This window comes from Setaria italica, chromosome IV (assembly GCF_000263155.2).
Source record: "Setaria italica strain Yugu1 chromosome IV, Setaria_italica_v2.0, whole genome shotgun sequence".
Classification (NCBI taxonomy): domain Eukaryota; kingdom Viridiplantae; phylum Streptophyta; class Magnoliopsida; order Poales; family Poaceae; genus Setaria; species Setaria italica.
Genome location: NC_028453.1, coordinates 36,682,942 through 36,709,738, shown reverse-complemented (window position 1 = coordinate 36,709,738; position 26,797 = coordinate 36,682,942). Strand labels below are relative to the sequence as shown.

Sequence of the window (26,797 nt, the reverse complement as noted above, 5' to 3'; positions counted from 1 at the left end):
TGCTGCAGCCAATTTCCACTAGAAATATTCATCATCATGTTTGAAGCGTCCCCACATAAGTAGAGACTAAATGTGATACAAATATCAGTCCCAGGAGGCTGATAACACATTTATTCAACAGATGGTTCAAAAACCGTACAACTTCCGAAGGAGCGGGCGGGCGAGCCACACCCAAAGGAGAACTAAACCAACAACGATACAGATCCAAGTTGAAGTCCAGTCAGACTCCGGGCTGCAATCGGAACTAAGCGTCAGCGGAAGCATTTTGCAAAGGCCAACACCACAGGCAGCGTTGGGTGCGGAAGCGACCTCCTACTCGAAATTCTCGGCGACGAATTCCGGGTCTTCCTCTGAAGCAACAAAACAAGGGTGAGTACAAAAGTACTCAGCAAGTCCAACCCCATCCACAGAGGGGGATACAATCAAGAGTATGCACAGAATATATCAAGGATAAGGTTAAGGTTTATTTGCAATAAAGCTAGATTTTTAATACATGCAAGGGTTCATTTTCAAAAGAATTTTCGCAAAGCATTTCTTTTAGTAACCGAAACATTAAGTGGGGTTGATCCTACACAAAGGATCCAAGTTTTAATGCTATCGGACTCCCCGTCCACAATAGCTCACGGCACAACTACCGGACACTTCCGAAATCCAACACACGCCAAGAAAATCACCCATCTCCAAGTGCTAGTTATGTGACTAAGCTGTAACTCGTCCAATGCCATAGACACGGCTACCCGGATAGGTTTTAACTCTGCAGAGGTTGTACACTTTTCCCTCAAGTAGGGTACCGCAACACGATCACCTTAGTGCCGGTGCAGATCCTAACAAAGTCATTACCCACCATAGCTAAGACTAACTAGCCAACACGGAAGCAACCAAGGGGTTAATGACCTACCAACGAGGTCTTAACCGGGACCTAAGTCACAAAGATCTTACTCCTCCATGGTCTCCCGCTGCTCACCAGCTCTCCTGATGACTAGTAGACGAGCTAGTGGGATTTATGCTAAGCCATTGCCACATACAACGGTCGAGTGGTTGCACGATGATTGGGTTAGGCAAGATGACACATCAACTCGGTCCTTAACCATGACAAGATGGATATCTCCCAACCATACTCAACCACAAAGGTACGAGCCCAACTTATTGGCATTTCACACTAGAAACACCCATCCATCTCATCTAAGTATTTCTTTCCTTTATTTTTGGAAACTCATTTTCCCTTTTAAAAACACTCACACTTTTATTCTTTAGTAAAACACATGATAGTCATGATTGAATTGAGTTACAAGGTCCTAAGCGTTCTAGCAGTAATTATCATCCAAATAGAGCAAATCATATTTAGAGATAATTATAGGACAATCAAGGAATAATCATGACAATCAAGGGGTGGCTATCCAACCATGTTTCAACAGTAAAACAATATGCAATTTTATAAAATAGGCCAATAGGTTGTGTTTAAAAAAAATTAGGATAAATATGCATCAAAGGGTGAGATTGGACTTGCCGTTCTCAAAGCCTTCCGGGAGTTCCTGCTCGCGGTACTGGTTTTCGGGCTCGGGCTCGTGGTCAAACTCCTCCTCATGCTCCTCCTCGGGTACTCCGAGATCTACGGCACACACAATCGAGCACACAATAAATAAAAGGAAATTAAAATTTTACCCGTTGAGCTACGAACAGAGAATGCGAACGGAAAATTGAAGGAATGAGTATTTTCATGAAATTTGGATATGCCTCGGCGGAAGTATATTGGAGGAGGCCGTGTTCAAATTTGGGATCAATTGGAGGAAGTTTGGTGCATGAAATGACGAGTTAACGGAGTGTTAGGGGCTTAAAATAAGGTTTAGGACTAAACTGCGAGAACTAGGGACCTATTTGTAATTATTTTTGTAAGGTGGAAGGGCATATCCGTGAGATTTTTCCCCTTCTTCTTCCTTAGCTCGGTACAACAGGTGGGGAGAGAGAAAACTGGGAGGGGGGGAGGGTCGGCCGGCCGGGCCTCGCCGGCGGTGAGCCAAGTGGCGGGGGAGGTAGAGGAGGATGAGGGGATCCCATTTGAGGCCTCACCTCGGGCGGATGGTGACCGGAGAGGGAGCGCCGGCGGCGGGCAGGGAGGTGGCTCGGGCGGAGGTTGGGGCGACGCACAGGGAAGCAGGGAGGGGGCGACGACCTCTTGGTGGGGGAGGAGGCCGGCCTCGGGCGGCTTTTATAGCCGGCGGGAGGGGGGGTGAGGCGAGCGGCGCGCAAGGGGCGGCAGGGGCTCGATGGCTGGCGGGCCTTCAATGGAGGCCGGGAATCCCGGCCGGTGGTGTGCTGGAGCGGAGCTCCGTGTGGAGGGCATGGTGGGGCCGGCTCAGCCGACGAGGAGCATAGGGGCACACATGGATGATGGCCGGTGTGGTGTACGGTGGCGACCTGCGACCAGCGCGCGGGCCCAGGGCCGGGCGCTGGCGTGGGCGACGGGATGCGAGCGGCCAGGCGCGGCGCCAGGCGAGCGGGCGCAGGCGGCGGCGTGCAGCGTGGGGCGCGGGCCGGTTTAGGTGCGGGCGGCCGGGCGCCAGGCGCCAGGAAGGAAAGGAAGAGAGAAGGAGGAAGGAGGAAGAAGGAAGAAAGAGAAGGAAGAAAAAGAAAAGGGGAAAAAGGGGAGGGGAAAAAGGGGAGGGGAAAAAGGAAAGAGGGGGGGGGGAAAGTCAGCGAAAAATGCAGAATTGTTGGGCACGCGCGACGGATTTTGCGGGCACGCGGCAAAATTTGCGGAGGGAGGAAAAAGATGACTGTCGGTGTTGGGTGCCGGGACGACGGGGTCACCGGGAAGGAAAAGATTTTCGGGAGCTCAACGGTCGAAAGATTTTGAAACAAATTTTTAGCGGGTGATTTGAGTTAGTAAATTTTACGGATGTTACAGTGTCTCCCTGTATGCCGATGATGTGGTCCTAATTCTTCGTCCAGTCGCCACAGATCTGCAAATGGTGGATGCACTGTTACAGCTATTTGGCACATCTTCAAGACTCAACAAATATTCAAAAATGTAGTATCTCTCCTATTCAATGTTTCGAAGACTTGGCTATGGTTCAGACTCACTTTCCATGGATAGTTGAGGAGTTTCCCTGCAAATATCTTGGTCTCCCTCTTTCCATCAAGAAACTGTCTAAAGCACAGTTACAACCTCTGAGAAGGTTGTTGATCATTTGCCAGGATGGAGATCTGAGTTGATGAATCGAGCTGGTCGTGCTACATATGTGCACTCGGTTCTCACCTCAGTTCTAATCTATTTCGCCACTGCTTTGGAGCTTCCTCCATGGTGCCTAAAGGCGGTGGATAAGATCCATCGTAATTTCTTGTAGCGAGGCTGGAAGTAGGCGAAAGGAGGTCACTATTTATTAGCATGGCCCAAGGTGAGCCGTCCAAAGGAGCTTGGTGGTTTGGACATTTTAGACCTTCAGAGATTTGGTTGGGCACTTAGAGTCCGTTGGTTGTGGTTGAGTAAAACTGAACCTGATAAGCCATGGGCAGCCTTCCTGGTCACAGTTCATGGGAATACACAGGCCATATTTGCCGCTGCTGTAACTACGGAAGTTGGCAATGGGGCGAACACCAAGTTCTGGACTGATCGGTGGTTACAAGGGTCCTCTATTCAGTTATTGGCTCCCAATTTATTTGCAACTATACCCAAGAGGCGGGTTAAGAAACGTACGAAGCACGGCTGAACAATCAGTGGGTACAGGATATCCAGGGGCACTACTCAGTAGCGGTCCTGTCAGAATTCCTGGATATTTAGGACTTGGGTCAGGAAACATTGCTCCTGCTAGAGGTTGAGGATGTTCATTAAAGGAAATTTGACAATTCTAGACACTTCTCTACTAAGACAACATACGAGTCTTTTTTCCTTGGAGCAGTCCAGTTTGAGCCGAGCACTCTAATTTGGAGGAATTGGGGTCCTAGGAAGTGCAAATGCTTCCTTTGGTTAGTAGCACACAATCGATGTTGGACAGCTGATAGACTTACTAGAAGGGGTCTCCCTCATCCTGAGCACTGCCCCTTCTGCGACCAGGAGGATGAAACCATTCAGCACCTTCTCTGTTCTTGTGTCTTCTCTCAGCAATTCTGGTTTCAGCTACTTCGCATTTTTGGAATCCCGGATATTGCACCTCAACCATCTTCCACTGGGTTCTTTGACTGGTGGCAACAAGCTGGTAGCACTCTTGACAATCAAGAGAGGATTCAATTCACTGAGAGGAATGATATTGTATTCAATGGTGCCTCACCTAGGATAGAGCAGGTGCTTCTCCTTGCACAAGAAGAAGCCGCTCTCTAGAGGCTGGCAGGCGCTAAAGGTATTAGTGAACTGGTCGCTAGTTCACTACTCAACCTGGGGTTTAGTAGCGCCCGTTGGTAAGGGGTCGATTTTTAACTATTTTAACGGGCGCGTATGTAACCTAGAGCATGTGTGTAGTGTTGGTGTGTGTGCTGTTGTTTGGCTATATGAGTGTTTTATCATCTTTCTTAATGCAATGATACGCAGCTCTCCTGCGTATTCCAGGAAAAAAGATTCCCTATTGCATTCTGGAACAAAGTTCACGGTCAAATTGTGTGGCACAAGTAAAAGAAGTGGACATGATTTTGCTGTATCAATGTACTATTCAGGGTATGCTCTTCTTTGATATTATATTAGTTTCCCCTCAACTGGGGGAGAATGTCACGTTTCATCTACCATCCACTGTGTATACCTGCTCCTCAGATCCCATTGAACTGAATATTCTGTTGAGAGGGACCTGTATTCAGAATTCAGAATGTCGCCTGCATCAATTGGATAAATGCGGATTTCTTGCGAGATTTAATCGAAATTTTTTCCTTGTCCTGAGAGCAGCAGAGAAACTCCATTTTTGGGCCTGCTAACGGCGGCAACCAGCGATAACACTGCGCCTCTCGGCCGCGCCCGGTGGGCGGCCGGCGAATACCCGTCGTTTTTGCTTTTGATTGATTCGGTGGCGCTCGCATTGCATGGATCACAGGAACAGCCGCGCACGTCGCACCATTCGGAGATCTGGCCACGCGGCGGCGACGACTTGTCGCGCGAACCGAAAGCAGAGAGAAGGAAGCGAGCCGGCCGGCGCTGGAGACGGCGACTGATGGGCACGGCGTCGGTACACAGGGGCTGGCGCAAGGCGTGCGGCGCCATCAAGGACTCTGTCACCGCGGCCGCGAGCGCAAGGACCTCGACGTCGCCGTGGTCAAGGCCACCGCCCACGTCGAGCGACCGCCCAAGGAGCGCCACCTCGCCACCTCTCGCGACCATCGACCTCCATTGTTCTGACCAAGTGCTAGCCGTTCCTGCAGCGATCTTCGCCGCCACGTCCGCCTCTGCCATGGCCGCCCTGCATCCAATTGCATTGCTCGATCGCCGTGATCGTGACTTCTTGTCGTCCTCACAAGTCACAACAAACTTGGTGTGGCATAGTTTTGTTCTTCCGTGATCTGGTTATCCGAAAATGCTTGCAAATATGGCAGGTTGATCTGAAGACGCTGATCGTGATCCACCGGACGCCGCGCTAGGGATCCTTCGCCCAACCTTATATTTTCCTTCCACTTCGCCCCCGCTTCAGTATTTCGTGAAGAAGTATTGCAGCTGCTTTGACCAGACTTGAGCAAGAACTTGCTTGTAATGCTGGCAGTGACACAACAGAGAAGCCTATAGGGTAGGGTCTCAATAATAAATCAATATTTTGTTCATCTTGATTGCATCAGATTAGTGACATTCGATTAATTATTCTCTTGTATTGATTGGTTCAGTACTGGTGGAGGTCTGAACTCTGAAGGATCCGGTTCAATGGGAAACTCTGGAAAGAAGATTGATGGCCAGGACAGTGAAAAGGGGAATGAGAAGATGAACAAGAACTTGAACAATCAGACATACACTGCAGATGAAGTTCGAGAGGACAACAAGTCAAAGTTGCGGGAGAAAAGACGTTGAAGGACTTTGAAAATGGTACAAAGGGTGAAGCATGTAAGAACCCATCATATCAGTACTCCCATGAACCTTTGTTTTGTGGAAGGCCTCACTGACATGCCTTGTTTGTTGTTGGCTTGACAGTTGCCGGGGGCAAGGAAAGTGGGAAAGCCTTTGCAGACACTGGTGATACCTGAGGTAAGTGGAGAGCCAGATGAAATGTTTCAAATTAGAAAGTCTTTGCACACAACAGTGCCTTTATGTTATGGAATAGACAGTGTACACGTTATGGAATGCTGGTTATCTTGTTGCATGCGTTGTGCAATTAGTATCTTGTCCATTTTTTGTTGATCATTTTAGTATTTTGTTGATCATTTTCGTTGTCATAAGAGTGGATACATGGCTCTCATTACCATGTTTAGTGTTTTCTTTTTGACATTGTTGTAATTCTGTTTCTTTATTATCACCATTTAGTTCTCTTGATGTCAGACATGATTCCATCCTACTATTTTACTTGCAGGTCAAATGGATGAAGCCACAAGCGGGATGTACCAAACCTAAGAGGATTTTGGAGTAAGCACGACTGCTTTTCGGCAGCAGAACTTAGTCTAGCTGCTGTGGCTGTAAGAGTTTAGTCGTGTTACAGAGTCAAGTACCAGTACTTTATGTCACTTTGTCTCCTGTCAGTGAATGTTTAGACAGTGTTGTTAGTTGTTACAGTGAAATTCTAATGCCGAGTTGGTTCATAATGTGAACTGCGTACCTGGTTTATCATGCCCAGTTTTCTACCTCTGCATTCCTTGTTAGCAATCTGATGGTTCTTGCTATTTGGAACGATGTCATATTGCTGTTGGGAAATATACATTTTTTCCGACGTGCCATCTATTCCTACTATGGGAATATTGCGTTGCTGCTTGATAGAATCCAACAATGCTCGTTCTGAAATCGACATGGTTTTGCACCTAGATTCCGAATTCGTAGTGCCGCCTGCATCGATTGGACTTATTGTTTCAGACAGACGCATGCCTCTATTTGGAATCCTGAGATGCATGTGTCATCTTTGGATTTTCTCGCGAGAGTGAATCGAAAATTTTTCCCTGACCTGAGAGCAAGCAGATGGAGTAAACTCCATTTGGGGCCTGCTGAGCGGCAGCAACCAGCGAGAACACGTCAAAAGAGAGCGCCTCTCAGCCGTGTGCCCGGTCGCCGGCCGGCGGGGGCCCCGCCGTTCTGATTTGATTTATTCGGCGTCGCTCGCGTTGCATGGAGCACAGGAACAGCCGCGCACGTCGCGCCAATCTGAGATCCTTAAAGAATTTTTAAAAAGGAGAATCCATCCACGCGCGAGCCACCACCCGCGGCGGCGGCGGCGACGACGACTTGTCGCGCGAACGGAACGGGCAGCAGAGAGAAACAAGCGAGCGGGGCGGCCGGCGCGGCGCCGATGGGCACGGCGTCGGTGCACAAGAGCTGGCGCAAGGCGTGCGGCGCCATCAAGGACTCCGCCACCGTGGGGCTCGCCAAGGTGAACGGCGGCAACGGCCGTGAGCGCAAGGACCTCGACGTCGCCGTGGTCAAGGCCACCACCCACGTCGAGCGACCGCCCAAGGAGCGCCACCTCGCCGGTGAGATTAAAGATTCTCGCTCTCTGTCCTCTCGCGACCATCGATCTCCATTGTTCCGACCAATCGCTCGCTGTCCCTGCAGCGATCTTCGCCGCCACGTCCGCCTCCCGCCCGCTCGCCGACGTATCCTACTGCGTCCACGCTCTCGCCAGGCGCCTCGCCAAGACCCACAACTGGGTGGTATGTCATCCTGACGCCATTGCCATGGCCCTGCATCCAATTGCGTTGCTCGATCGTCGTGTTTTCTGGTTTCCTGAAAATGCTTGCGAATTGCTCAGGTTGCTCTGAAGACGCTGATCGTGATACACCGGACGCTGCGCGATGGCGACGCCGCGTTCAGGGAGGAGCTCCTCAGCTACCGGCGCAAGGGCCATGCCCTGCGGATGTCCAACTTCAAGGACGACTCCAGCCCACTAGGTCTCACCTCTCAGACCTGCACCCATTTCTGCATGATGAATTTGAATCTTTATATTTCTTTTAGCAAATTTTGATATGAGTTTTAACTGACTCCTGCTTGGATTTGAATTTCCGATGGTCTTGCCCTTGCAGCATGGGACTGCTCGGCGTGGGTGCGGACATATGCTCTGTATCTCGAGGAACGGCTCGAGTGCTTCAGAGTCCTAAGATACGACATCGAGTCGGAGCGACTGAGACCTGCTGAGGGAAACCCCAAGGTTTGTGTGTCATTCTTGCAGTTGCAGGGTTTCAGTGATGCAGTTTCTTGCTAGCATTCCGTTTGTGACATCTGCCTAACTTTCAGGGGCAAAGTAGAACAAGGACCTTAGGCAAGGATGACCTCTTAGAACAGCTCCCTGCATTGCAGCAGCTGCTCCTCCGCCTTGTCGGCTGTCAGGTATAAAAGAACACTGGCTTTCTTGAGTGTTTCTTCTATATCAATTACTGTTCCAAACTAAAATTGACTCATCTTGCATACTTGATGGACTGGTGGTTGCAGCCTGAAGGGGCAGCATTTGGAAACTACCTCATACAGTATGCCTTGGCTCTGGTATGTATAATTTCAGCTCTGACAGTTCTGTTTAGCGCCATTGCTAAAAAATCTCTTGGCTGACGAGAAAAGATGCAATCACTTAGGTGTTGAAGGAAAGCTTCAAGATTTATTGTGCGGTTAATGATGGGATCATCAACCTTGTGGATGCGGTACTTCTATGATATCCCCTCTCGCAATTGCTTTGCTGTTAGATCAATATATAACTTTGTGGATTTCTTTTTCTTGATTTTAGTAATTTCTGGCGTATTGCAGTTCTTTGATATGACAAAACTTGATGCTATCAAAGCTCAAGACATCTATAGAAGAACAGGGAATCTGGTGTGTCTGACTGCAGCGTGATTACTCTTATTTTGTGGAATTTTACAACCGTGCATGTGAAACTAATGCTCATCAGAATAACAGGCGAAATCTCTTTCTGACTTCTACGAGCTCTGCAGAGGTCTGGAACTAGCGAGAAACTTCCAATTTCCAATTCTGAGAGAGGTCTCTTGCATCACTACCTTCACTGTTCATTTGCTTATAGTATGGAAGTTCTGAATTCTGATGCCAAATGCATTTTTCTGAATTTTTTTCAGCCACCATCGTCATTTCTTGGAACCATGGAAGAGTACATAAGAGAAGCCCCTAGAACTGCTCCTGTTCCTAATGAGACCATAGTATGTATCGTTTTATGATCCAAATGAGACCATAGGGTGACATTCAGCTAATCTCTGCTCGTTTTATCGTTTTATGCATATTCAGTCAGCCTGTTTTCTGCTGTCAAGCTCTAAAACTGCTCCTGTATTCAACAGGAGTACCAGCAGTTAGATTTCGTTCCTTACCAGGAAGAAGAACAGAACCCAGAACCGATGTTCGAGGCGTTTGAAGAACCTGTTGCGGAGGAAGTTCCTCCTGAGCCTGAAGAAGAACCTCGGTTTGCAGATGACTGCGACGAAGAGGAGCCTGAAACTCCAACAACTGCTGATTTACTGGTAATTCTTGTCAGTGTAAATTGCTTTGTTATTCAGTAGCTGTTTATCTGCAACAAGATGATCATATGCATCGGTGTGGTGATGATCAGGGCTTACATGAAGTAAACCCTGCCGTTGCTGCGCTTGAAGAGAGCAATGCACTGGCTCTTGCCATAGTACCACCAGGTAAAGCTGCATGCAACCGAGCCGACTCTTTAGCCTTTACTACTTTCTGCTCATGAATTTAACGGCCACTAGCTGTGTCATCAAATTTGAGCGAAACCGTGTTTGTCTATATTGGGCAGGCGGTTCCGGTAACGCATCTGCAATCAGCTTCGGCGAGATAACTGCAGGTTCATCAGGCTGGGAGCTAGCTCTGGTCACGGCACAGCCCAGCAGCAGCAGCAGCAGCCAACTGACAGAGAGCAAGCTGGTAAAGAACAGCACCTCTTCTCTTGGTAGCAATGGCACCGCCAATAATCCTTGAAGCACGCGGTGACTCCATCTGCGGCGATGTTTCTTGCAGGCCGGGGGCTTCGACAAGCTGCTGCTGGACAGCCTGTACGAGGACGCCGCGAGGAGGCAGCAGAACACCTATGGCTATGGAAACGGGCAGGGGCAGAGCTCTCAGCAGCAGGACGATCCGTTCGCCATGTCCGTGGGCGTCGCGCCGCCGACCGGCGTGCAGATGTCGGTGATGGCGGCGCAGCAGCAGGAGGCCATGTTCGGGATGCCGCGGCAGCTTCAGCCTCCGTATCCGTATGGTGCTGCTGCTGCCGCGTCTCAGTTGAACAACCCCTTCGGCGATGCGTACTCTGCCGCCGCACTGGCGTCCCGTGGCGCCCCTTTTCAAGGCAGTTTGATCTGATGATTTGGAATTGATCGAGTTCAATTCTGGGTACATGTCCGTGCCGTGACCTCTCTCAATCTTGAGTTGTATGCTGATTACTGGTTAATTTGCTTCTATTTTTTTTTACATACCCCGTTGGTCAACTCAAGGTTGTCAGTCAGACTCTGGATGGTTGAAATGGATCTGCAAGGGCCATCTGCAAGTGCGTGCTCGGCCCGGGAATGTAATCGGGCTTGGTCCTTTGTGGTATGGGCCAGGCCGGATGGCCCATTTTGCATCATACATAGAGCCCACCTGGCTTGTCACGCTTTCTGGGCCAGGCCTAAATTATACTGGGCCTAATTTGTCTTGCCGATTTCGAATTTTCGATTATTTTTTCCCTCTGACCGTCGAATGCCGGCCGGGTGCGGGTGACCTTGTGTGTCACTCGGTAATATTAGGGCCCGTACATCGGTTAGCCGGCCATTGTCTTTTTAGCACCACGTCTGCAAAATAGGTTGACGTGGACATCATTAAACAAAGGAAGAAGAGGGAGTCGGCGTCTCCTTCATCGGCAGCGTGAGCACGTCCTCCGAAATGAGTCGGCCCCTCAAGCCGCGCGTTGTACGGCCTGCTGCGAGTCGTCACCAGCGCCGCGGATCCCTTGCGTGCGAGCGGGATTTTCCTGCGGGATGGCGGCAAAATCTTCTGGAGCATGCCTTTTCTTCCTCCCCAATCCCCCACCTCAACAGTCACAGGTCCAACATCTGCAGCGTGAGTGAGCAACGTGCGGCAAGAGGAGAAGCAAGCGGCGGCGGCGCGTGAGCTGCTTGATGTGGCGGTGGCGCAGGAGCGGAGGGCCGCTGCGGCACATGCGTGGAAGGGCACGGCGTCAGCAGGGTAGCTGAAGGGCAAAGCGGCAGCGGCGCAACTGTGGAAGGGTGCGGGGCTCGCGGCGGCGGCGACAACAACACAGACGCGGAATGGCGCGGGGATTGCCGCTGCTGCGCTGGAGCGCGGTAGTGGATTTACCGCAGCTGCTTCACTAACAGGAGCAGCTTCTTCACCGGCACCTTCTTTCCCAACGCTGAACATAGCCCACTGTCTCAACTCTCAACAACTGATGTTTCCTCAATCTTCAGATCCAGCTACCTAGTAACAAATCGTTCCAATTTCTTTTAAGATTGTTCATAGAAACTAGTGATTGCAGGTATTTGTAATCAATTTTTGCCAGTAACACATCTTTGTAGATGTAAGTACATTTGATCCATGATTAGGCCCCCAAGATGCAAGTACATTTCGGAGATGTTTGAGTCCAGTTCTATTAGAAGGTATGATTTGAGTATAGTTTTTATATTGCTCAATTGGGCAATTAGTTCAACTTGCAGTTGACACGGATATTGCTAGTGAGTAATACTTTATAATCTGTACTTACCTCAGTAGGTCTAACTATCCATTTACATGTGCAAGATCATGAAGATTAGGAATAGAACTACTGAAAGAAAACCCTGAACATTACAACAGCTTTGCTAAATCTCAACATGTCTAGCACAAGATGACATTATTCGATCATTATTGGGAACTAGAGTGTTATTTACATTCATTGTGATATATGCTGGTATTTTTTGCTTATCTGTAATATATCATATTGCTTTTTGCATAGTGTACACTTTTGCAGGGATAAAGATCCAGTCTCCAGTCAATGTCGCCAGTGATGATCCTGCTCCGAGTAGTGATGAACCAGGCACTCTTGAACCCACTGGTGAAGGCACAAAAGAAATGGATGCTACTGATGAAGCTCGAGTCTGAAGTCATGGAAGAACTTCATTGCCGAGGACGACACATTATAAGCGTTTGGAAGGAAAATTGATGGGAAGTTGGCCAAGATCGACACATTATACATCATCTGAATCATCTCGTCGGCTACATAGATAGCTACAAAAGATCAAATTTATACTTGATTAACATATCAATGGATAAATTGAGTACCTTACAGACAGCTAAATAGATAACTTATCGTAAAATCTATCTTTTTAGCTGTCTGTGTGTGACCTGGTATAGTTTACCGACAGCAACCGTTGTACGTGGCCTTATCGGGAGACATCGGACAATTAGTGCACTGCTACACTCACGTACCGGCATAGCGCATACGACAACGAGCACAGCAGCAGCTGCAGCTGCAGCTCAGTGCCACAGATTGTCATCCGAAGATCGATCAGTGAGACGCCGCACCAGCATTATTGATCTGATACCATTCCCAGTCCCAGGCGCGCCGCTGAGCCACCCGTTTGAAAACCTGCGAGCTGCGATGATGGAGCGTGGCACGTCGGGGACGGCCTGCCCGGCTCAGGATCAAGAATCAAAGCGCCCGCCCTGACACACGCAACGTCTCTAATTCCCCTGCATATCTCGTGATCCCGGCAAGGCATCCAGCTCGGCTGCTCGCGCTCCTCTGCTCTGTTCAAGTCTCCATTCAAAAAGCTCAAAACCTGGGCGCACGTGCACAGCAGCTGTGCCTGTGCGCCGCCGTAGTCGCTGCTCGTCATCAGGAGCCTCGTCGGCCGTCGGCGCGTGGCTGTTGCCACGTCGGCGGAGGTCCAGTGGACAGGCTCCACGGAGGGCCGCGCGCGGCGCCGTCGCCGACCGACACGACACTTGTTCCGAGTAACTTGCTAGGGGCAACAAGCGGCCAGAGCTGGATCGGCGCGCCAGCACCGAGGCGCCGCTCCATTCCCCCTGGCCTGTCAGTGGGCGCGGTCCACGGATGACTAGTCACTTGCACTCGGGGCCCGCTTCTGTTGGACCGCAAGGACCAGGCGCACGCACGCGGAAGAGGGCGAGCGGCCGCCGCTCCACCGCGGGACCCACGGCCGCGGCGGTCACGCGCGCACACGCCCGAGTTCACGGATCCGCTCCTAAGAAGACCAAGTCCATAAACCGACACCCACTGACAGGTGGAGCCATCGCCTGCGAATCCACCAAGACCCGGTGCAGTTGCTAGTATCCCGGCCCGATGCCCATGCCGCCATGGGCGGAGGAGGAGGAGGCGTCACCTTCGATAAAAAAAAACCGTGCCGTACACCGCCTCTGTCACGTTACTCTCACTGACAGTGCGGGTCACGTTCGACCAGTCTACGTGGGAGGCGACGTGGCAAAAGCGTGAGGGAGGAAAAAAAAGAGAGGGAGAAAAAGGATTTGAGATGCTTGCCTTGGCTGTTGCCTCCCTCCATTAAAGACAAGGGAGAGGCAGCCAAAAGGCGACGCACCATTAGCCAGCAAGCACGCAGCTTTGCCTCCCTCCACTCCGCTCCACTCCACACCACACCGCGGCCACTTCGCTCGCTCCCCCCCACTCTCCCGCTTCCCAAACCCTAACCCTCGCGGCCCATCGCGCACCTCGCGCCGGGCATGCCGCTGCCGTCGCCGCCATTGGGAAGCGTGATTGAGGTGGAGTGATCCCGTCCGCCGGAGCCACTCCCGCCGCCACCCAGCGGCCACTTGCTTCTCTGTCTGGGGCCGCGCCGCAGCTCCTCCCTCGGTGTCCAGCGTGGTGGGCTGGAGATCCACCTGGAAGCGGAGGAACCATTTCTTGTGTTGCAGAGTGAGTAATCTTAGGTTTGCTTGGATTGATTGCTGCAAGCGTTCTGTTTTTTTTTGTCCGGGGCAAATAAGATTCTGTTTTGTTCTTACCTTCTTGGGAAGGGACACCCAATCGAAATATTTGCTCTCTTCATCCCCAAATAAAAAGTGACAAAAAGTTCAGTTCATCTAAAGATCAATCCGTTCTCAAGAGGGAGAAATGAGAAATGCGGCAGCCGTTCATACTACTGATTTACTACCAGTGTCACTTGAGCCATTTAATATCTATGGGCACTCCCAAATTTAAGAGCTTCCAATCCTTCCATAAATGCGCACTCCATGGGAGCCCTGTGAAGGTGGGCAAGCTCTGGCACCGCGGGGTACGGGCGGGACCAGCGGGGAGTGGTGCCATGCCCCCTTGACGGTGTTCGATAACTTTTGCAGCAGTCAGTGTTGGCGCGTAGCCACTGTACTTCTACCGTTGGACTAATATGCTTGCTGGGCATGCCAAGTTTTTGACTGCGAATGTTTTTGTCCGTGTTGAGTGCTTGACCTGATAGTTTCTCGCTCCCTATGTTTCGAAGGTTCTGCTGTGCCGCGTTCCGGACACTGTCGAAGATGAAGAGGATCAAGCTTGCATGTTTGCTTCTTGTCTTTGTGCAACAAGTGGTCCTTGGAACACATGATGTCTACATTGTGACCATGGAAGGGGATCCAGTTGTGAGCTACCGAGGTGGTGTTGAAGGGTTTCCAGCAACTGCTGTGGATTTGGATGAGGAGATGGATGTTACCAGGTATTGTACGCTTGCTGATGCTTTTGACCATGTCTACAAAGTCTGAACTCAGGCCTTGTTGAATTTTATTTCTCAAGTTTTGCTGCGATTTGAACTTGATATTGAGTTATTTAGCTCCATATCAAAGTTGTTGATGGAAGCGCCTACTCTTTTGCCACTACTAGTATGTCAGTTATCAAAGATGTATTGGGTAGGGTCTGAGCTCTGCGCTCATGCGAACAATACACTAATTGAGAATTTACAATGTGAAAACTTTAAAAATAGGTGCTCACCTGTTGTTATTTTGCTGTAGGCTCCTTGGTTTCAAACTTGAAATATCCTGATTAAGTTTTATATTGCAGTCTTCTTGTGCTTACGGTGCAAACGCGATAGTTTTGTCTTCACTCCAAATTTTCTGATTTGCAGTGAAACTGTCACATCGTATTCGCTCCACCTTCGAAGGCACCATGACAATCTCCTAGACTCACTTTTTGTAGAAGGGACTTACGAGAAGCTTTATAGTTACCATCATCTTATCAATGGCTTCGCAGTTCACATGTCATCTCTGCAGGTATCTGACATCCCAATTTTGCTAAGAGGCACATATCCTTTTCTCTGTTCCACTTCGTTGTTGTTATCTTGATTGAACATATTGTTTCCCTGTCCTAGGCTGAGTTCTTGAGGAAAGCCCCAGGAGTTAAGCATGTTGAGAGGGACATGAAGATACAGAAACTGACTACACACACCCCTCAGTTTCTTGGATTGCCAACTGGGGTGTGGCCAACAGGAGGTGGATTTGATAGAGCTGGTGAAGATGTTGTGATTGGCTTTGTGGATTCTGGAATTTATCCGCAACATCCGAGCTTCTCTTCCCACAAAACTGATCCTTATGGACCTGTTCCTCGTTATAAAGGGAAATGTGAGATGGATCCAGTAACACATAGAAGCTTCTGTAATGGGAAGATAGTTGGGGCCCAGCATTTTGCGAAAGCTGCCATGGCTGCTGGAGCATTTAATCCTGATATTGAATTTGCATCTCCATTAGATGGTGATGGTCATGGAAGGTCATGCCCCTGATGATTTCCTCTTAGCTCTTATATGTGCTGCTCTGGTTTGGAGCAGCCAAATGTACTATTTGCATTCATGCTTGTAACTTCAGAAATGTACTGTTTATATTACAATGCTTGGCCTGCAGAGGAAACCTCTCAGCTTGAAGCATGTTTTTCTTCAAAACTAGTTATTCCACTTCTTTTTTATCTTTTTGGAAAATGACAGGACTTAGCTGATACATGTATGGTATTTTCCTTCAACAGTCATACGGCTGCAATTGCTGCTGGAAACAATGGAATTCCGGTTCGAATGCATGGTCATGAATTTGGAAAGGCAAGCGGCATGGCTCCACGTGCTAGGTGAGCTTTGATTTCTTTAGCATTTTCTGAAGTTACATGCAGTTTTATTCAGGAATACTACAGAAGCACCTATCTTCTATCAGTATCATGATGATTAGTTTTTGAGAAAGCCATTTATCTGTTGCTTACTTGCCAACGACTAATGTCTTTTAGTTTGTGCCTGTTAGGATAGCTGTCTACAAGGTTCTTTACAGACTCTTTGGTGGTTATGTAGCTGATGTTGTGGCTGCTATCGATCAGGTATGATATGTGATCCGGAAATTCTTTGTGTGCAATCTTTTGCTGGATTCTGCGATATGTTAAAAGATGTTTGATAAAAGCGCTTGGCAGCATTCCTTAAGGTTGACTTGATAGAAAAATTAGCAGAAAGGGCATAGTGGTTTTAAGTTTTAACAGTTGAATAAGTTGGTAGCTTATGTAGCTTCCAGTTTCTAAATAGAGCCCCAACCTTTCTTCTAAACAAATTTGGGGTGCTATTATTTTCTTTAATCCTGATAGGCTGTTGGGTATAACGGATGTTACACTTTGACAAGTATGAAGTACAATGTAAGTTCATTTTCTTGCTAGATGTCGTAACAAATATCTGATAACGCTGACTTAACAAATATCTGATAACGCTGACTTAACAAATATCTGATAACGCTGACTTTAAACCATGTCGTGCACTGAATAGAAGACAGGGTAGATAATAACATGTGTCACTATTGCAAGCCTCCAATATGTGGGAGCTAATGCATGGATAGCTATTTGCAGGCTGTTCAGGATGGTGTTGACATTCTCAACCTTTCGGTTGGACCAAATAGCCCACCAACAGCTACGCGGACTACGTTTTTGAACCCTTTTGATGCAGCTCTTCTCTCTGCTGTGAAAGCTGGGGTTTTTGTTGCCCAAGCTGCTGGAAATGGAGGACCATTTCCAAAAACACTGGTCTCCTTCAGCCCATGGATAACCACCGTAGCTGCTGGAGTTGATGACCGTAGATACAAAAATCATTTAACACTCGGAAATGGGAAACTTCTTTCTGGACTTGGAGTATCACGTAAGTCCTTTTGATGTGTCTTTTCAGCAAATGCATTGACTTGTTATCAGTACAAATGTACAATGTTCAGACCACATTATAGAAATTGTGCAAAATGAAATAGAACAAGCCATTCTAGTGGTCCTGTTATTCTGATAATTACTTTTGAAGTTCCTGCTTATGGTTGGTTGACGTTTTTCTCATCTGAATGCAGCTGCAACACATGGGAACAAGTCATTCAGCCTGATTTCTGCGGCCGATGCTCTGCTGGGTTCATCTGCAACGAAGTATAGTGCATTAGACTGTCAGAGGCCAGAACTCTTGAATAAGAGGAAGGTGCAAGGAAAGATTCTTTTGTGCGGCTATTCGTTCAATTACATTTCTGGGACAGCTTCAATAAAGAAAGTGTCTCAGACTGCCAAGAGTCTTGGTGCGACTGGCTTTATTGTTGCTGTGGAGAATAGTTATCCTGGAACAAAATTTGATCCTGTGCCAGTCAGCATCCCTGGAATTCTCATCACAGATGTCAGCAAGACAACGGTATTATACTTCTAATAGAGCCTTATTGCATATGAATGTCGCTAAAAAATGAGACCGTGTAAACATGAAATACATCAGTAAATACACAATGTAATTCTCTAAAAACATTGAATTTGGGCTGGAAACACGATTGACAAGGAGATACAACTTTCAGAGTAGTGGGCTGAATTGTATAGAACTGCTGCTATTGTAGGATGACATGACAAAAAGGAGGTGGTACTAAGTGAAGTACCTATACATGTTTTGCTCTTATATTAAATTTTCTAGTATAGATAGATGCAATCCACATGCTGAAACCAACCTATGCTAACTATTTCCTATTACTTTTAGTGTTACCTCTTTTGCTTTATCATATCGTCTTTGTTAGCAGCTCTTGTTGGCTTTCATCTCTATTGTACCCCAAGTCGCTCCATTATTTATTGTTGTTCCTTGAGTTAAATACTTAAATAATATCAATCTTGGTTTTGTAGGATCTTATAGACTACTACAACTCTTCTACCACAAGAGATTGGGCTGGAAGGGCTACAGTCTTTAAAGCAACAGCAGGTATTGCCGATGGTTTGGCACCAACATTATACAATTCAGCTCCCCAGGTTGCGCTGTTCTCTTCTCGAGGACCCGATGTAAAAGATTTTAGCTTTCAAGATGCTGATGTTCTTAAGCCAGATATACTTGCTCCTGGCAATCTTATATGGGCTGCATGGGCACCTAATGGAACAGATGAATCAAACTATGCTGGTAAGCTTTGTCTGTAAATGTTTCCCTCCTCAATTCTCAGCATTTCAGTGCAACACTTACAAGTTACGACATCCTTGTGTATTTCTTGTGGATCGGTAATTCATAAGGACAATCGGTTTGTGTTTGAGCTTACTAAAAATTCTCATCTGGTGGTAACATTTTCCAGGTGAAGGATTTGCCATGGTTTCCGGAACTAGCATGGCTGCACCGCACATTGCTGGTATTGCGGCACTGATAAAGCAGAAGAACCCGAAGTGGAGCCCCTCAGCAATAAAATCTGCCTTGATGACTACGGCTAATACACTGGACAAAGGGAGCCATCCTCTTAGAGCGCAGCAATACACAACATCAGAAATGATGACACTTTCACGGGCCACACCATTTGATTGTGGCAGTGGTGCGGTTAACCCAAAAGCTGCCCTTGATCCTGGCCTTGTTCTAGATGCAAGTAAGTTCAATTACTGCCAATTTTTTTTGTTAGATAAGCTGGTCGAAGTTATTCAGATGGCAATGCCACATCCCTTGTCTAATTTTGCTTTATTCATGCTGGCAGCCCATGAAGACTACATCACATTTTTGTGCTCGATCCCAGACGTCAATCATAGTGAAGTGTCAAACATAGCTGGTGCATCCTGCAACTCCAGCTCCAAGGGACAGCGTCCTTATGATCTCAACATCCCCTCAATCACCATCTCTCAACTTCGAGGCACGGTGACAGTGAAGCGGACTGTCACGAGCGTGTCTGAAGAGACCGAGACCTACACCATCATGACAAGAATGCCGCCAGAAATAGCGCTGGATGTGACACCTGCAGCCCTCACAGTGCTCCCTGGAGCATCTAGGGATATAACGGTAACCCTGACAGCTAGGTCCGTGACTGGCACCTACAGTTTCGGCGAGATCAGGATGAAAGGCGACAGAGGTCACCTCGTCAGAATCCCAGTGGTAGCTATGGGATTCAAATAGGTAGAAGACGACTGTGACAGGCGCTAGAGAGTAGAGAATAGGAAGAGCGGAGTTGTGCCTCTGAAGTCCGAGGTCTTGAGCTGCAGAGGAATGCTGTAATTTTTTCATAGCTTGTAGAGAATAAGAGTTAGCAAAATGCTGTACTTGTTATGCATGTCCCCCAGGTTGTAAAATATATGTGGGTGCTTAAGCCTATTTGACATGATCAGGGTATCTCTTGTATGGGGCTTGTAGCCACGTCCTTTTCTAATTCTAATGCATGGAAATTTGAATCCCATCCTACTCTTTTTTGTGTGTTTCGCTCAGAGTTTGATCCTACATATCAGAAATCTTCATTTATTTTTTTTCTCAAATCTAAGCATTTGAAAATAAAACGTGTAGAATTTCTTTTCAAGATGGCACCAATTTTGTTGGGAGGATGCAAAAATGCAGAAGGCCGAATAAACAGCCTTCAACTCTGGACCACAAACGAGGCTTCGTCAATGGGCCCCACATTGGGATCCATCCAATGCGACCTACTTTGGGCCCAATATTCTTTTAGAGAGGAACTTTGGGCTCAATATTTGGATGGCGGAGAATGTCGCTGGCCCAGTTTTTCGATCGCGTCGAATAATCTCAGTCCGTTTCCGTCGGGCAGCAGGTGTCTGTTCTGTGGGACCTGCTTCCTCCGAGCTCTGTGTTAAAGCCGCCGAGCCGTGGACGCCGCCATGCCCCATGAGCGCCACCGCCTTGCGCACCGGCGCGGCCATCCTTCGCGCGCTCTCCGCCGCCTCCGCGACCCGCCTCCACGCGCACGCCCTGAAGCTCAGCGTCGTCCCCTCCTGCCTCCACTGCTGCTCGGCCCTGCTCAAGTCCTACGCTGCCTCCGGCCGCATCGCCGCCGCGCGCCAGCTGTTCGACGAAATCCCGCGCCCGGACATCCCGCTATGGAACGCCCTGGTATCCGCCTACGCGCGCTCCGGCCACCCCCGCCACGCCCTGGCCGCTGCGTCCGCCATGGCGCGCGACGCGGGGGCACGGCCAGACGGCATCTCGGTCACGAGCCTCCTGTCCGCGTGCGCGCAGCTGAGGAGCTCAGTGCACGGGAGGGAGCTCCACGGGTACGCTGTGAGGAACGTCGTCGATCTTGACCTCCCCGTGCTCAGTGCGTTGGTGAACATGTACGGCAGGTGCAGGCGGCTGAAGGATGCGAGGACGGTGTTCACCGGCATGGGGGTTGGCATGAGGACTGCTGTTTCTTGGACATCCATGATCAATGCTTGCTCCGAGAATGGGCGCCCAACTGAGGCACTGGAAGTGTTCGAGGAGATGAGGAATTCTGGTGTCAAGGTCGATGAGGTCACCCTGCTTGCTGTCATCTCGGCCTGCACTAAGCTGGACTGCATGTCGAGTTTGGGGGACTGGGTGGAACAGTGTGCGCTTGAGAATGGGTTCCTGCAGAACACCCGTATCGCCAATGCCCTCATACACATGCATGGGAAGATGGGGAGGGTGAGGAGATCATGTGAGATATTTGACCTGATGGGATTGAGGACAGTGGTTTCGTGGACGGCCATGATACAAGCACTTGCCATGAATGGGCATGGAGTGGCTGCCCTTGTTCGGTTTGCGCAGATGCTCAGAGAAGGGTTCCAGCCTGATGAGGTTATCTTCTTGAGTGTACTCAATGCCTGTGGTCACTCCAGCCTAGTGAACGAGGGGTGCCAACTGTTCAAGTCCATGGTGGAGGAGTACAGCATCACACCATGGATGGAGCACTATGGGAGCATGGTAGACATGCTGTGCAAAGCTGGAGCATTGGGCGAGGCATTTGCGTTCGTCCTGGCCATGCCTGTTAAGCCTGATCATATGATATGGCGTGTTTTGGCCGGTGCTTGTCGTGACCATGGGAATGCCAGCTTAGCAAGGAAGGTGATGGATCATGTGATCGGCATGGAGCCCCACCATGAGGGGAATTACGTACTGGCGTCAAACTTGTATGCTGCAGATGAGGATTGGAGACGTGTGGTAGATATTAGGTTGGACATGGGAGCAAGGAAAGGGACTTCAAGAGGTGCTATTGCGGCGTCTTATGTTGAAGTCAATGGTGACTAAAGTGCAGAAAGCTTGTATGCTAGTACACATCACCGCTCGCCGGTGACTTTTCCAACTCCACTGCTTCGAGATGCACAATGCTGCATAACCACGAATTTGCTTGCCTTACTAGCACATTATGTGCTTGTGTCTATGTTTTGTGCCTCTCATGAAGAACCTGATAAGAGAATTGAGTTGCATGCCTCAGTTCTTTTGCATAAGATTTAGGTAAATATAGTGTTGTCAGAAAAATTGAATGTCTCAAGTTTCATAGAAAATTAGAATAGATTTCCCTGCACTGTTTTGCAAGATATATTGTTCCAGGGTCGTAGTGAAATCTTTCGAATCAGTTAAGTGTCATGGCATGTGCTGTGTGAACAAGAAAAGATGCCATTTTCGGTATCCATATTTGTCATACTGTTGGTTAGTACTTGGTGGCCTAAGTGATGCTTGTGTTGATGTTTTGAAGGACCTGCAATTCGATATTGCTCCTCTGTGCGGACTTAATTAATATGTAAACACCAGTTACACGGACTCATTTTCCTAGCACCATGAATTAAGAATCGGTATATGTTCATATCTTTGCAACCGTATTGATGTACACGCTTGCCCCATAATTTGAGCTGGTGATTCGTAGCACGAACAACAATCATGTGAATATTCAAGAAAAAAAGAAGGATGCCATTTGGTATGTTTTTCAGTCAGAGCTGTTATTTCTTCATCAGTATATGGAAAAGTAAAATTGTATGTTTGTGCATTCTGTTTTGTGAAAAACATGTTATCGCACTTGCCACGTGAAACATTCTTGAGAGTATCATCTTGATATCTATCCAGGTTTGTCCTGTTGTTTCGATTCCTCGGTGATTGCTCCTGTTGATGTTACTGTGATAACCTCATGCTGGAAGGACCAGCAATCCAGCAATTGTTTTTGTATATACGTGGACTTTCTCTGTAAATACTGGTTACACATGGGGCTCATTTTCCTAGCAGACAAATTCAAGAATTGTTCTTCAGTTCCTATCTTGACGACCTTGCTGAAAACGCTTCTCCAATAAGTTGAGTAGGTGATGCACTGCAGAAAAAGCAGTCAAAATACAGCATCACTGGCCTGGAAATGTCCAAAGATTCTTTTCATCTTGTGTGCTCAATCTCTGACACTGAGATCCAAGCCCAGGTCTGGTGACCCCTTAGAGTCAAAAGATTTGGCGTCCAAACATATGATAGAAACTACATACTGAAAACAACGGCCATCAATTTTGCATCTGGATTCTGGGATGTTTAAGTGTTGGACCCCAGTAGTGCTCGACAGATGTTGCACGCGCCGTTGCCGAGTCTGATGATGCAGGACCCTGGAAGCCGAAAAGTGATGCAGCACGGTCCGAATTGCTTGATAAAGACGTGTTTTTTGAGTGTTAAGATTGACAGTAGTGGCGCCCTAACTTAATCAAACAAGAATTCATCGTCCACTAACACGTACACGAGTTGTGTGGTTTGAAGGATTCAAAGGTTCGCGGCAACCGGTGGCCAGAAAATCAAAAGTTAGTCGCCGGAGGCGCAGTGCTCTCCGGGGCACGGTCAGTCAACCAACATTGATGGCAACGACCACTGATCAGGGACTTGAGATTGCTTCCAAATCACGACCAAGCCTTCGACTGGCTCTCTCGTACGTGTTGATGGTAGAGCAAGAGGAGAGCCAATAATAAATAGGGTGTTTAGTTTGAGTAATGAGATAGTTCCATCATTTTTCAATTGTTATTTTTTTATTTAATTTGCGTAATGGAATGAGAGTTGATCCATCCATCACTGTATCCTTCCTCGGAAACTAATACTCCCTCCGTCCTAAACTGCAAATTGTTATTTATTGTTATATATATCTAGCTGCATATCAAAAACTATGTACCTAGAAAAGCCAAAATGAATAGTAATTTGGAATGGAAGGACTAGTTAGTACTAATACAAAACGAATAGTAATTTGGAACGGAAGGAGTAGTTAGTACTAATACAAGGAATAGATTTATTAAATCAAATTTGAAAATTAACTTATGATGTACCACCTGGTTCAGAATGGATGCCTCCTCAAACCAAGCACTCCCAAAGATCAAACTGAAAGAGGGGGGGCCTGACTACCTGCCTACTCTACCTGTGGGCTGGGGCTACCGAGTGTGTCCGCTGCAGGTGCTGATCGAAAGAGACCAGCCACCCGACCTGAACCTGATGGATCATTCAGAATTAATTTTCTCGAGATATTTTTAAATAAAAGTTTCTCGAGAAAACAGTTGGTGTGCTCAGTATACTTATCAATCGTCAAGTGGCCTGACCCTAGAATCCTGGTGTGTCTGTTTTTTTTTTTGAAAAATTTAGAATCCTGGTGTGTCGATCGCCGTTTCCACACACACACACACACCGTTTGGTGCGTGCCGTACTGACGAGGGAGAGACGGCGACTTGGACGGCCGACTCCTACTCGTACGAAACCAGATGTCCAGATGGCACAAGCATGCCGCGTGTACTACTAATTTATACCTAGTTATATAAAATTTCGATGAATTTTGTGAAACACATGACCTCTAGGAGACATGGACGTGATGTGGTTCATCACGGATTGTACTATGCGAGTGCCTTGTACGAAACCGATGAACAGACAAAACACAGAGCGGTGAGGTCGATCAGGCTGCTTGGATTTTTATTTGAATACAGCACATAACTTTTCCATGATTCGCAACTTGCTATCATGCATGAAAGGCAAGTAAAGTAACGGAAAGAGATGTATTTCTATAATTATCTGCGCGCAAACGTCAACACGATTGGGCTCCATTTGGCCGCGCTTTGGTCGAATGAAAGCGATGCAGGCACAGCACAAGGCTCGCGATCGGGTTCGATGACATTTTGCCAGCCGACCTGCCGCGGAGACCTGGATGGAGACGGAGATGCTGAGCGCATGTACGAAAACCGATGAACAAACAAAACAGCGATGAGGTCGTGCTGTTTGGATTTTATTTGGAAAACAATCTCTTCCGTACGATGTCGCAACTTGCAAGTACTGTACGATTATGGAAAACAAAGTATGTGAAAGATTTATACTACTGCATTGCGCAAAAAGTCAACAAGTTTGGGCTCCATTTGGCCGCGCGAGGTCGAAGGCGATGCGGACAAGGCACAGGACTCGCGTGATGGAGACCCCTCATCGTCGCTTATCGGCGGCGGTCAGGCGGCGGCGGAAGCAAGACTGTGGCCGAGTCATCAGTGTAAATCCACTCGCTTTCGCTTCAAACCGCTGCCACACGCCGTCCACCGGGGCCTGGAAAACCCAGGGCAGGGCTCGTGCTCGTCGTCGTTCCACCGGCATCCTGCATCCAAATCGAACACCAATAATTCCATTGCATCAGGAACCTGCCTTTTTCTCCTGAATCCACCGGAAACACCTCAAGTGTCCTGGATCAACAAGATCAACAAGTTTACGTGGTGAAACTGAACCATGTTTCCGGGGTCCGAACTCTGACCATCTGGAAGAGCAGGTTGCTGCTCGATCTCTTACGCATGCTCTGAACTTGCTCTGAATCTAGGGAGGAACTCATCATGAACAATTTAATCTGGCCCTGCTATTTTTACACCATTGATCAATCGAATGGATGCTATGCTACAACAAAACATGTACAAAACCTGTATGTACTATATATTTGCATAGAGAATCGAAGAGGGAGAAGAAAAGAAAAGGGAAATCTAACAACCAAGCTAATAATGGGTGACGGCGACCGCATCGTTCAGGCGTCGCTGCAGGCGCTGCGGCTGGACGCGCTGCGCATGGAAGCGCGGCCGATGGACTCGTCGATCCGGTCGAGGCGGGGCCTCCACGGCGCCGGCCGCCCCGGCGCGGCGGGCTCCTTGACCCCCGCCGCCAGCGGCTGCTGCTGCGGGGTTGCCGCGACGGTGGCGCCGGCGAAGAGCGCCTCGACGGGGTTGGGCGCGGGGGCGGCGGTGGCGCAGCCCTTGCGCGCGAGCGCGGTGAGGCGGTTCATGAGGCAGGCGAGGTCGACGGCGGAGGACTCGGACTGGAACACCGACTGTGGGAGGAGGAAGTAGACAGTGCCGGGCTGGAGCGTGTCGTCGGGGCGGAACGGACCGCGCCCCGGCTGCAGCAGGTGCGCCGACGAGCACAGCACGTAGCGCGGCGAGGAGGCGGGGTGATCGTCCTTGTCGGCGTAGTAGCAGCCGGTGACGTGCGCGACGGTGACGACGCCGGGGCCGAGGAAGTCCTCGACGTAGCCGTTGGTGTGGATGACGCGGACCCCCGCGGGGCAGGGCCGCAGCGACCCCGACGACGACGCCGACGAGAAGGCGCAGCCCATCCTCCTTCCGGCTCGGGATCAGCGGGCGAGAAGGAGCTCGATCGCTTTATGAATTGGGAAGCGGAGGAGGCGAGGCGAGACGAGACGACGGACGAGGAAGGTGAGGACGGCGAGGCTCGGGCCGCTTTTATTTGGAGCTCTCCTCCATCTCTCTCGCTCTCGCGGGGAGGTTTCAAGTCGGAGTCCGAGTCGTCTCCTCGGGTGGGGCCCAGCGCGCGTGTCGATGACGCGCGGGGTCGTGGGGGGTCGGTCGGGGATGGCGTGGCGTTCCACAGTGACGGTGGATGTGGGGAATGGACGGATGGGATATGGCATGAACCCAATCGTAATCCAACGCAAAAGCTAACCTTGCCACGGGCGACAAAAATTGCTAGAGGGGTTAATCCGATGGGAAGGGTTGGCTTGGCGGATGGATCAGGGATTACGAAGCCATCCGGATTATTTATACCCCGCTGGCTTCTATTTCGTTAATCTGAGATTGAGTTCGGTAATCTCAACGATGGAATCCGTTAGAAATGCTTTGAAATGGATATTCTTCTCTCTTATAATTCCTTTTTTTTCTCTCTCAACATTATGGGATTATTGCGTTTGATGTTTCTATCTACCATCTTAGAAATTTATACTTCCTTTATTTTATTGGATGGAATTTTAATGAATTATTATCGGTTCTTAGAAACTACTTTCTCGCGAGTATATTTTTTTATTACAACATAAGGGAAATATTATAATAAAGTAATTTATGATAAAATCTTATCGGAGAAAAAGCGAAGCGAGTAGAAATCGTTATCACTGGATGGATGGATAGATAACCATCACCAAACCAGCCCCCCTCTCTCTCTCTCCGGCGGCCGCACCTTGACAGTAAGCGTGCCGGCAGTAGCGCAGTAGCGCAGCAAGCCACCAACCACGCTCCAAAAAAAGCAGCAGCACGTGCTCTCATGGCGACTCACTCCTGCATACCGCTGGCGACGCGGCCCACGAGACCCAACTCCCAAC

The 26,797-nt window shown here is 48.8% G+C and overlaps 4 protein-coding genes across 5 annotated transcripts; 3 read left to right on the top strand and 1 right to left on the bottom strand.

The window, feature by feature from the left end:
• The first annotated feature begins 7,391 nt into the window (after nt 1-7,391).
• Nucleotides 7,392-10,604, top strand: LOC101755148 (putative clathrin assembly protein At5g57200). Its single transcript, XM_022826149.1, has 14 exons — nt 7,392-7,572; nt 7,655-7,752; nt 7,851-7,989; nt 8,122-8,246; nt 8,333-8,425; nt 8,528-8,578; nt 8,665-8,730; nt 8,834-8,899; nt 8,984-9,064; nt 9,157-9,237; nt 9,373-9,552; nt 9,642-9,717; nt 9,837-9,964; nt 10,058-10,604. The coding sequence occupies exons 1-14, from the start codon at nt 7,392-7,394 to the stop codon at nt 10,397-10,399; spliced, it is 1,707 nt and encodes a 568-aa protein (XP_022681884.1). The 3' UTR covers nt 10,400-10,604.
• A 2,999-nt stretch (nt 10,605-13,603) lies between these two features.
• LOC101762978 (subtilisin-like protease SBT2.6) lies at nt 13,604-19,660 on the top strand. Of its 2 annotated transcripts, XM_004966058.4 has the most exons (11): nt 13,604-13,961; nt 14,524-14,733; nt 15,139-15,283; nt 15,382-15,776; nt 16,026-16,121; nt 16,289-16,361; nt 16,875-17,160; nt 17,354-17,679; nt 18,150-18,417; nt 18,584-18,865; nt 18,971-19,383. In XM_004966058.4, exons 2-11 carry the CDS (start codon nt 14,558-14,560, stop codon nt 19,381-19,383), a joined length of 2,460 nt encoding a protein of 819 aa, XP_004966115.1. In that variant the 5' UTR covers nt 13,604-13,961; nt 14,524-14,557. The 2 variants fall into 2 exon arrangements, with proteins under 2 accessions (XP_004966115.1, XP_022681762.1); XM_022826027.1 differs by lacking the exon at nt 13,604-13,961 and having other exon boundaries at nt 14,558-14,733; nt 18,971-19,660.
• Nucleotides 19,661-19,805: 145 nt separating this feature from the next.
• LOC101754743 (pentatricopeptide repeat-containing protein At4g14820) lies at nt 19,806-21,924 on the top strand. Its single transcript, XM_004967186.3, has one exon. It carries the CDS (start codon nt 19,951-19,953, stop codon nt 21,475-21,477), a length of 1,527 nt encoding a protein of 508 aa, XP_004967243.2. The 5' UTR covers nt 19,806-19,950; the 3' UTR covers nt 21,478-21,924.
• Nucleotides 21,925-25,015: 3,091 nt separating this feature from the next.
• LOC101762573 lies at nt 25,016-25,956 on the bottom strand. Its single transcript, XM_004966057.4, has one exon. The coding sequence runs from the start codon at nt 25,799-25,801 to the stop codon at nt 25,217-25,219; it is 585 nt and encodes a 194-aa protein (XP_004966114.1). The 5' UTR covers nt 25,802-25,956; the 3' UTR covers nt 25,016-25,216.
• Nucleotides 25,957-26,797: the final 841 nt, after the last annotated feature.

What these genes read in the sequence shown, in the direction of transcription:
- LOC101762978 (XM_022826027.1), top strand. Translation starts at nt 14,558, where the DNA reads ATGAAGAGGATCAAGCTTGCATGTTTGCTTCTTGTCTTTGTGCAACAA. An exon ending in TTCACATGTCATCTCTGCAG is followed by an intron (nt 15,284 to 15,381) that starts GTATCTGACATC and finishes TCCCTGTCCTAG; the next exon opens with GCTGAGTTCTTGAGGAAAGC. An exon ending in TTGTGGCTGCTATCGATCAG is followed by an intron (nt 16,362 to 16,874) that starts GTATGATATGTG and finishes AGCTATTTGCAG; the next exon opens with GCTGTTCAGGATGGTGTTGA.
- LOC101755148 (XM_022826149.1), top strand. Translation starts at nt 7,392, where the DNA reads ATGGGCACGGCGTCGGTGCACAAGAGCTGGCGCAAGGCGTGCGGCGCC. An exon ending in CTGTTCCTAATGAGACCATA is followed by an intron (nt 9,238 to 9,372) that starts GTATGTATCGTT and finishes TGTATTCAACAG; the next exon opens with GAGTACCAGCAGTTAGATTT. An exon ending in AACTGACAGAGAGCAAGCTG is followed by an intron (nt 9,965 to 10,057) that starts GTAAAGAACAGC and finishes TGTTTCTTGCAG; the next exon opens with GCCGGGGGCTTCGACAAGCT.
- LOC101754743 (XM_004967186.3), top strand. Translation starts at nt 19,951, where the DNA reads ATGGCGGAGAATGTCGCTGGCCCAGTTTTTCGATCGCGTCGAATAATC.
- LOC101762573 (XM_004966057.4), bottom strand. Translation starts at nt 25,801, where the DNA reads ATGGGCTGCGCCTTCTCGTCGGCGTCGTCGTCGGGGTCGCTGCGGCCC.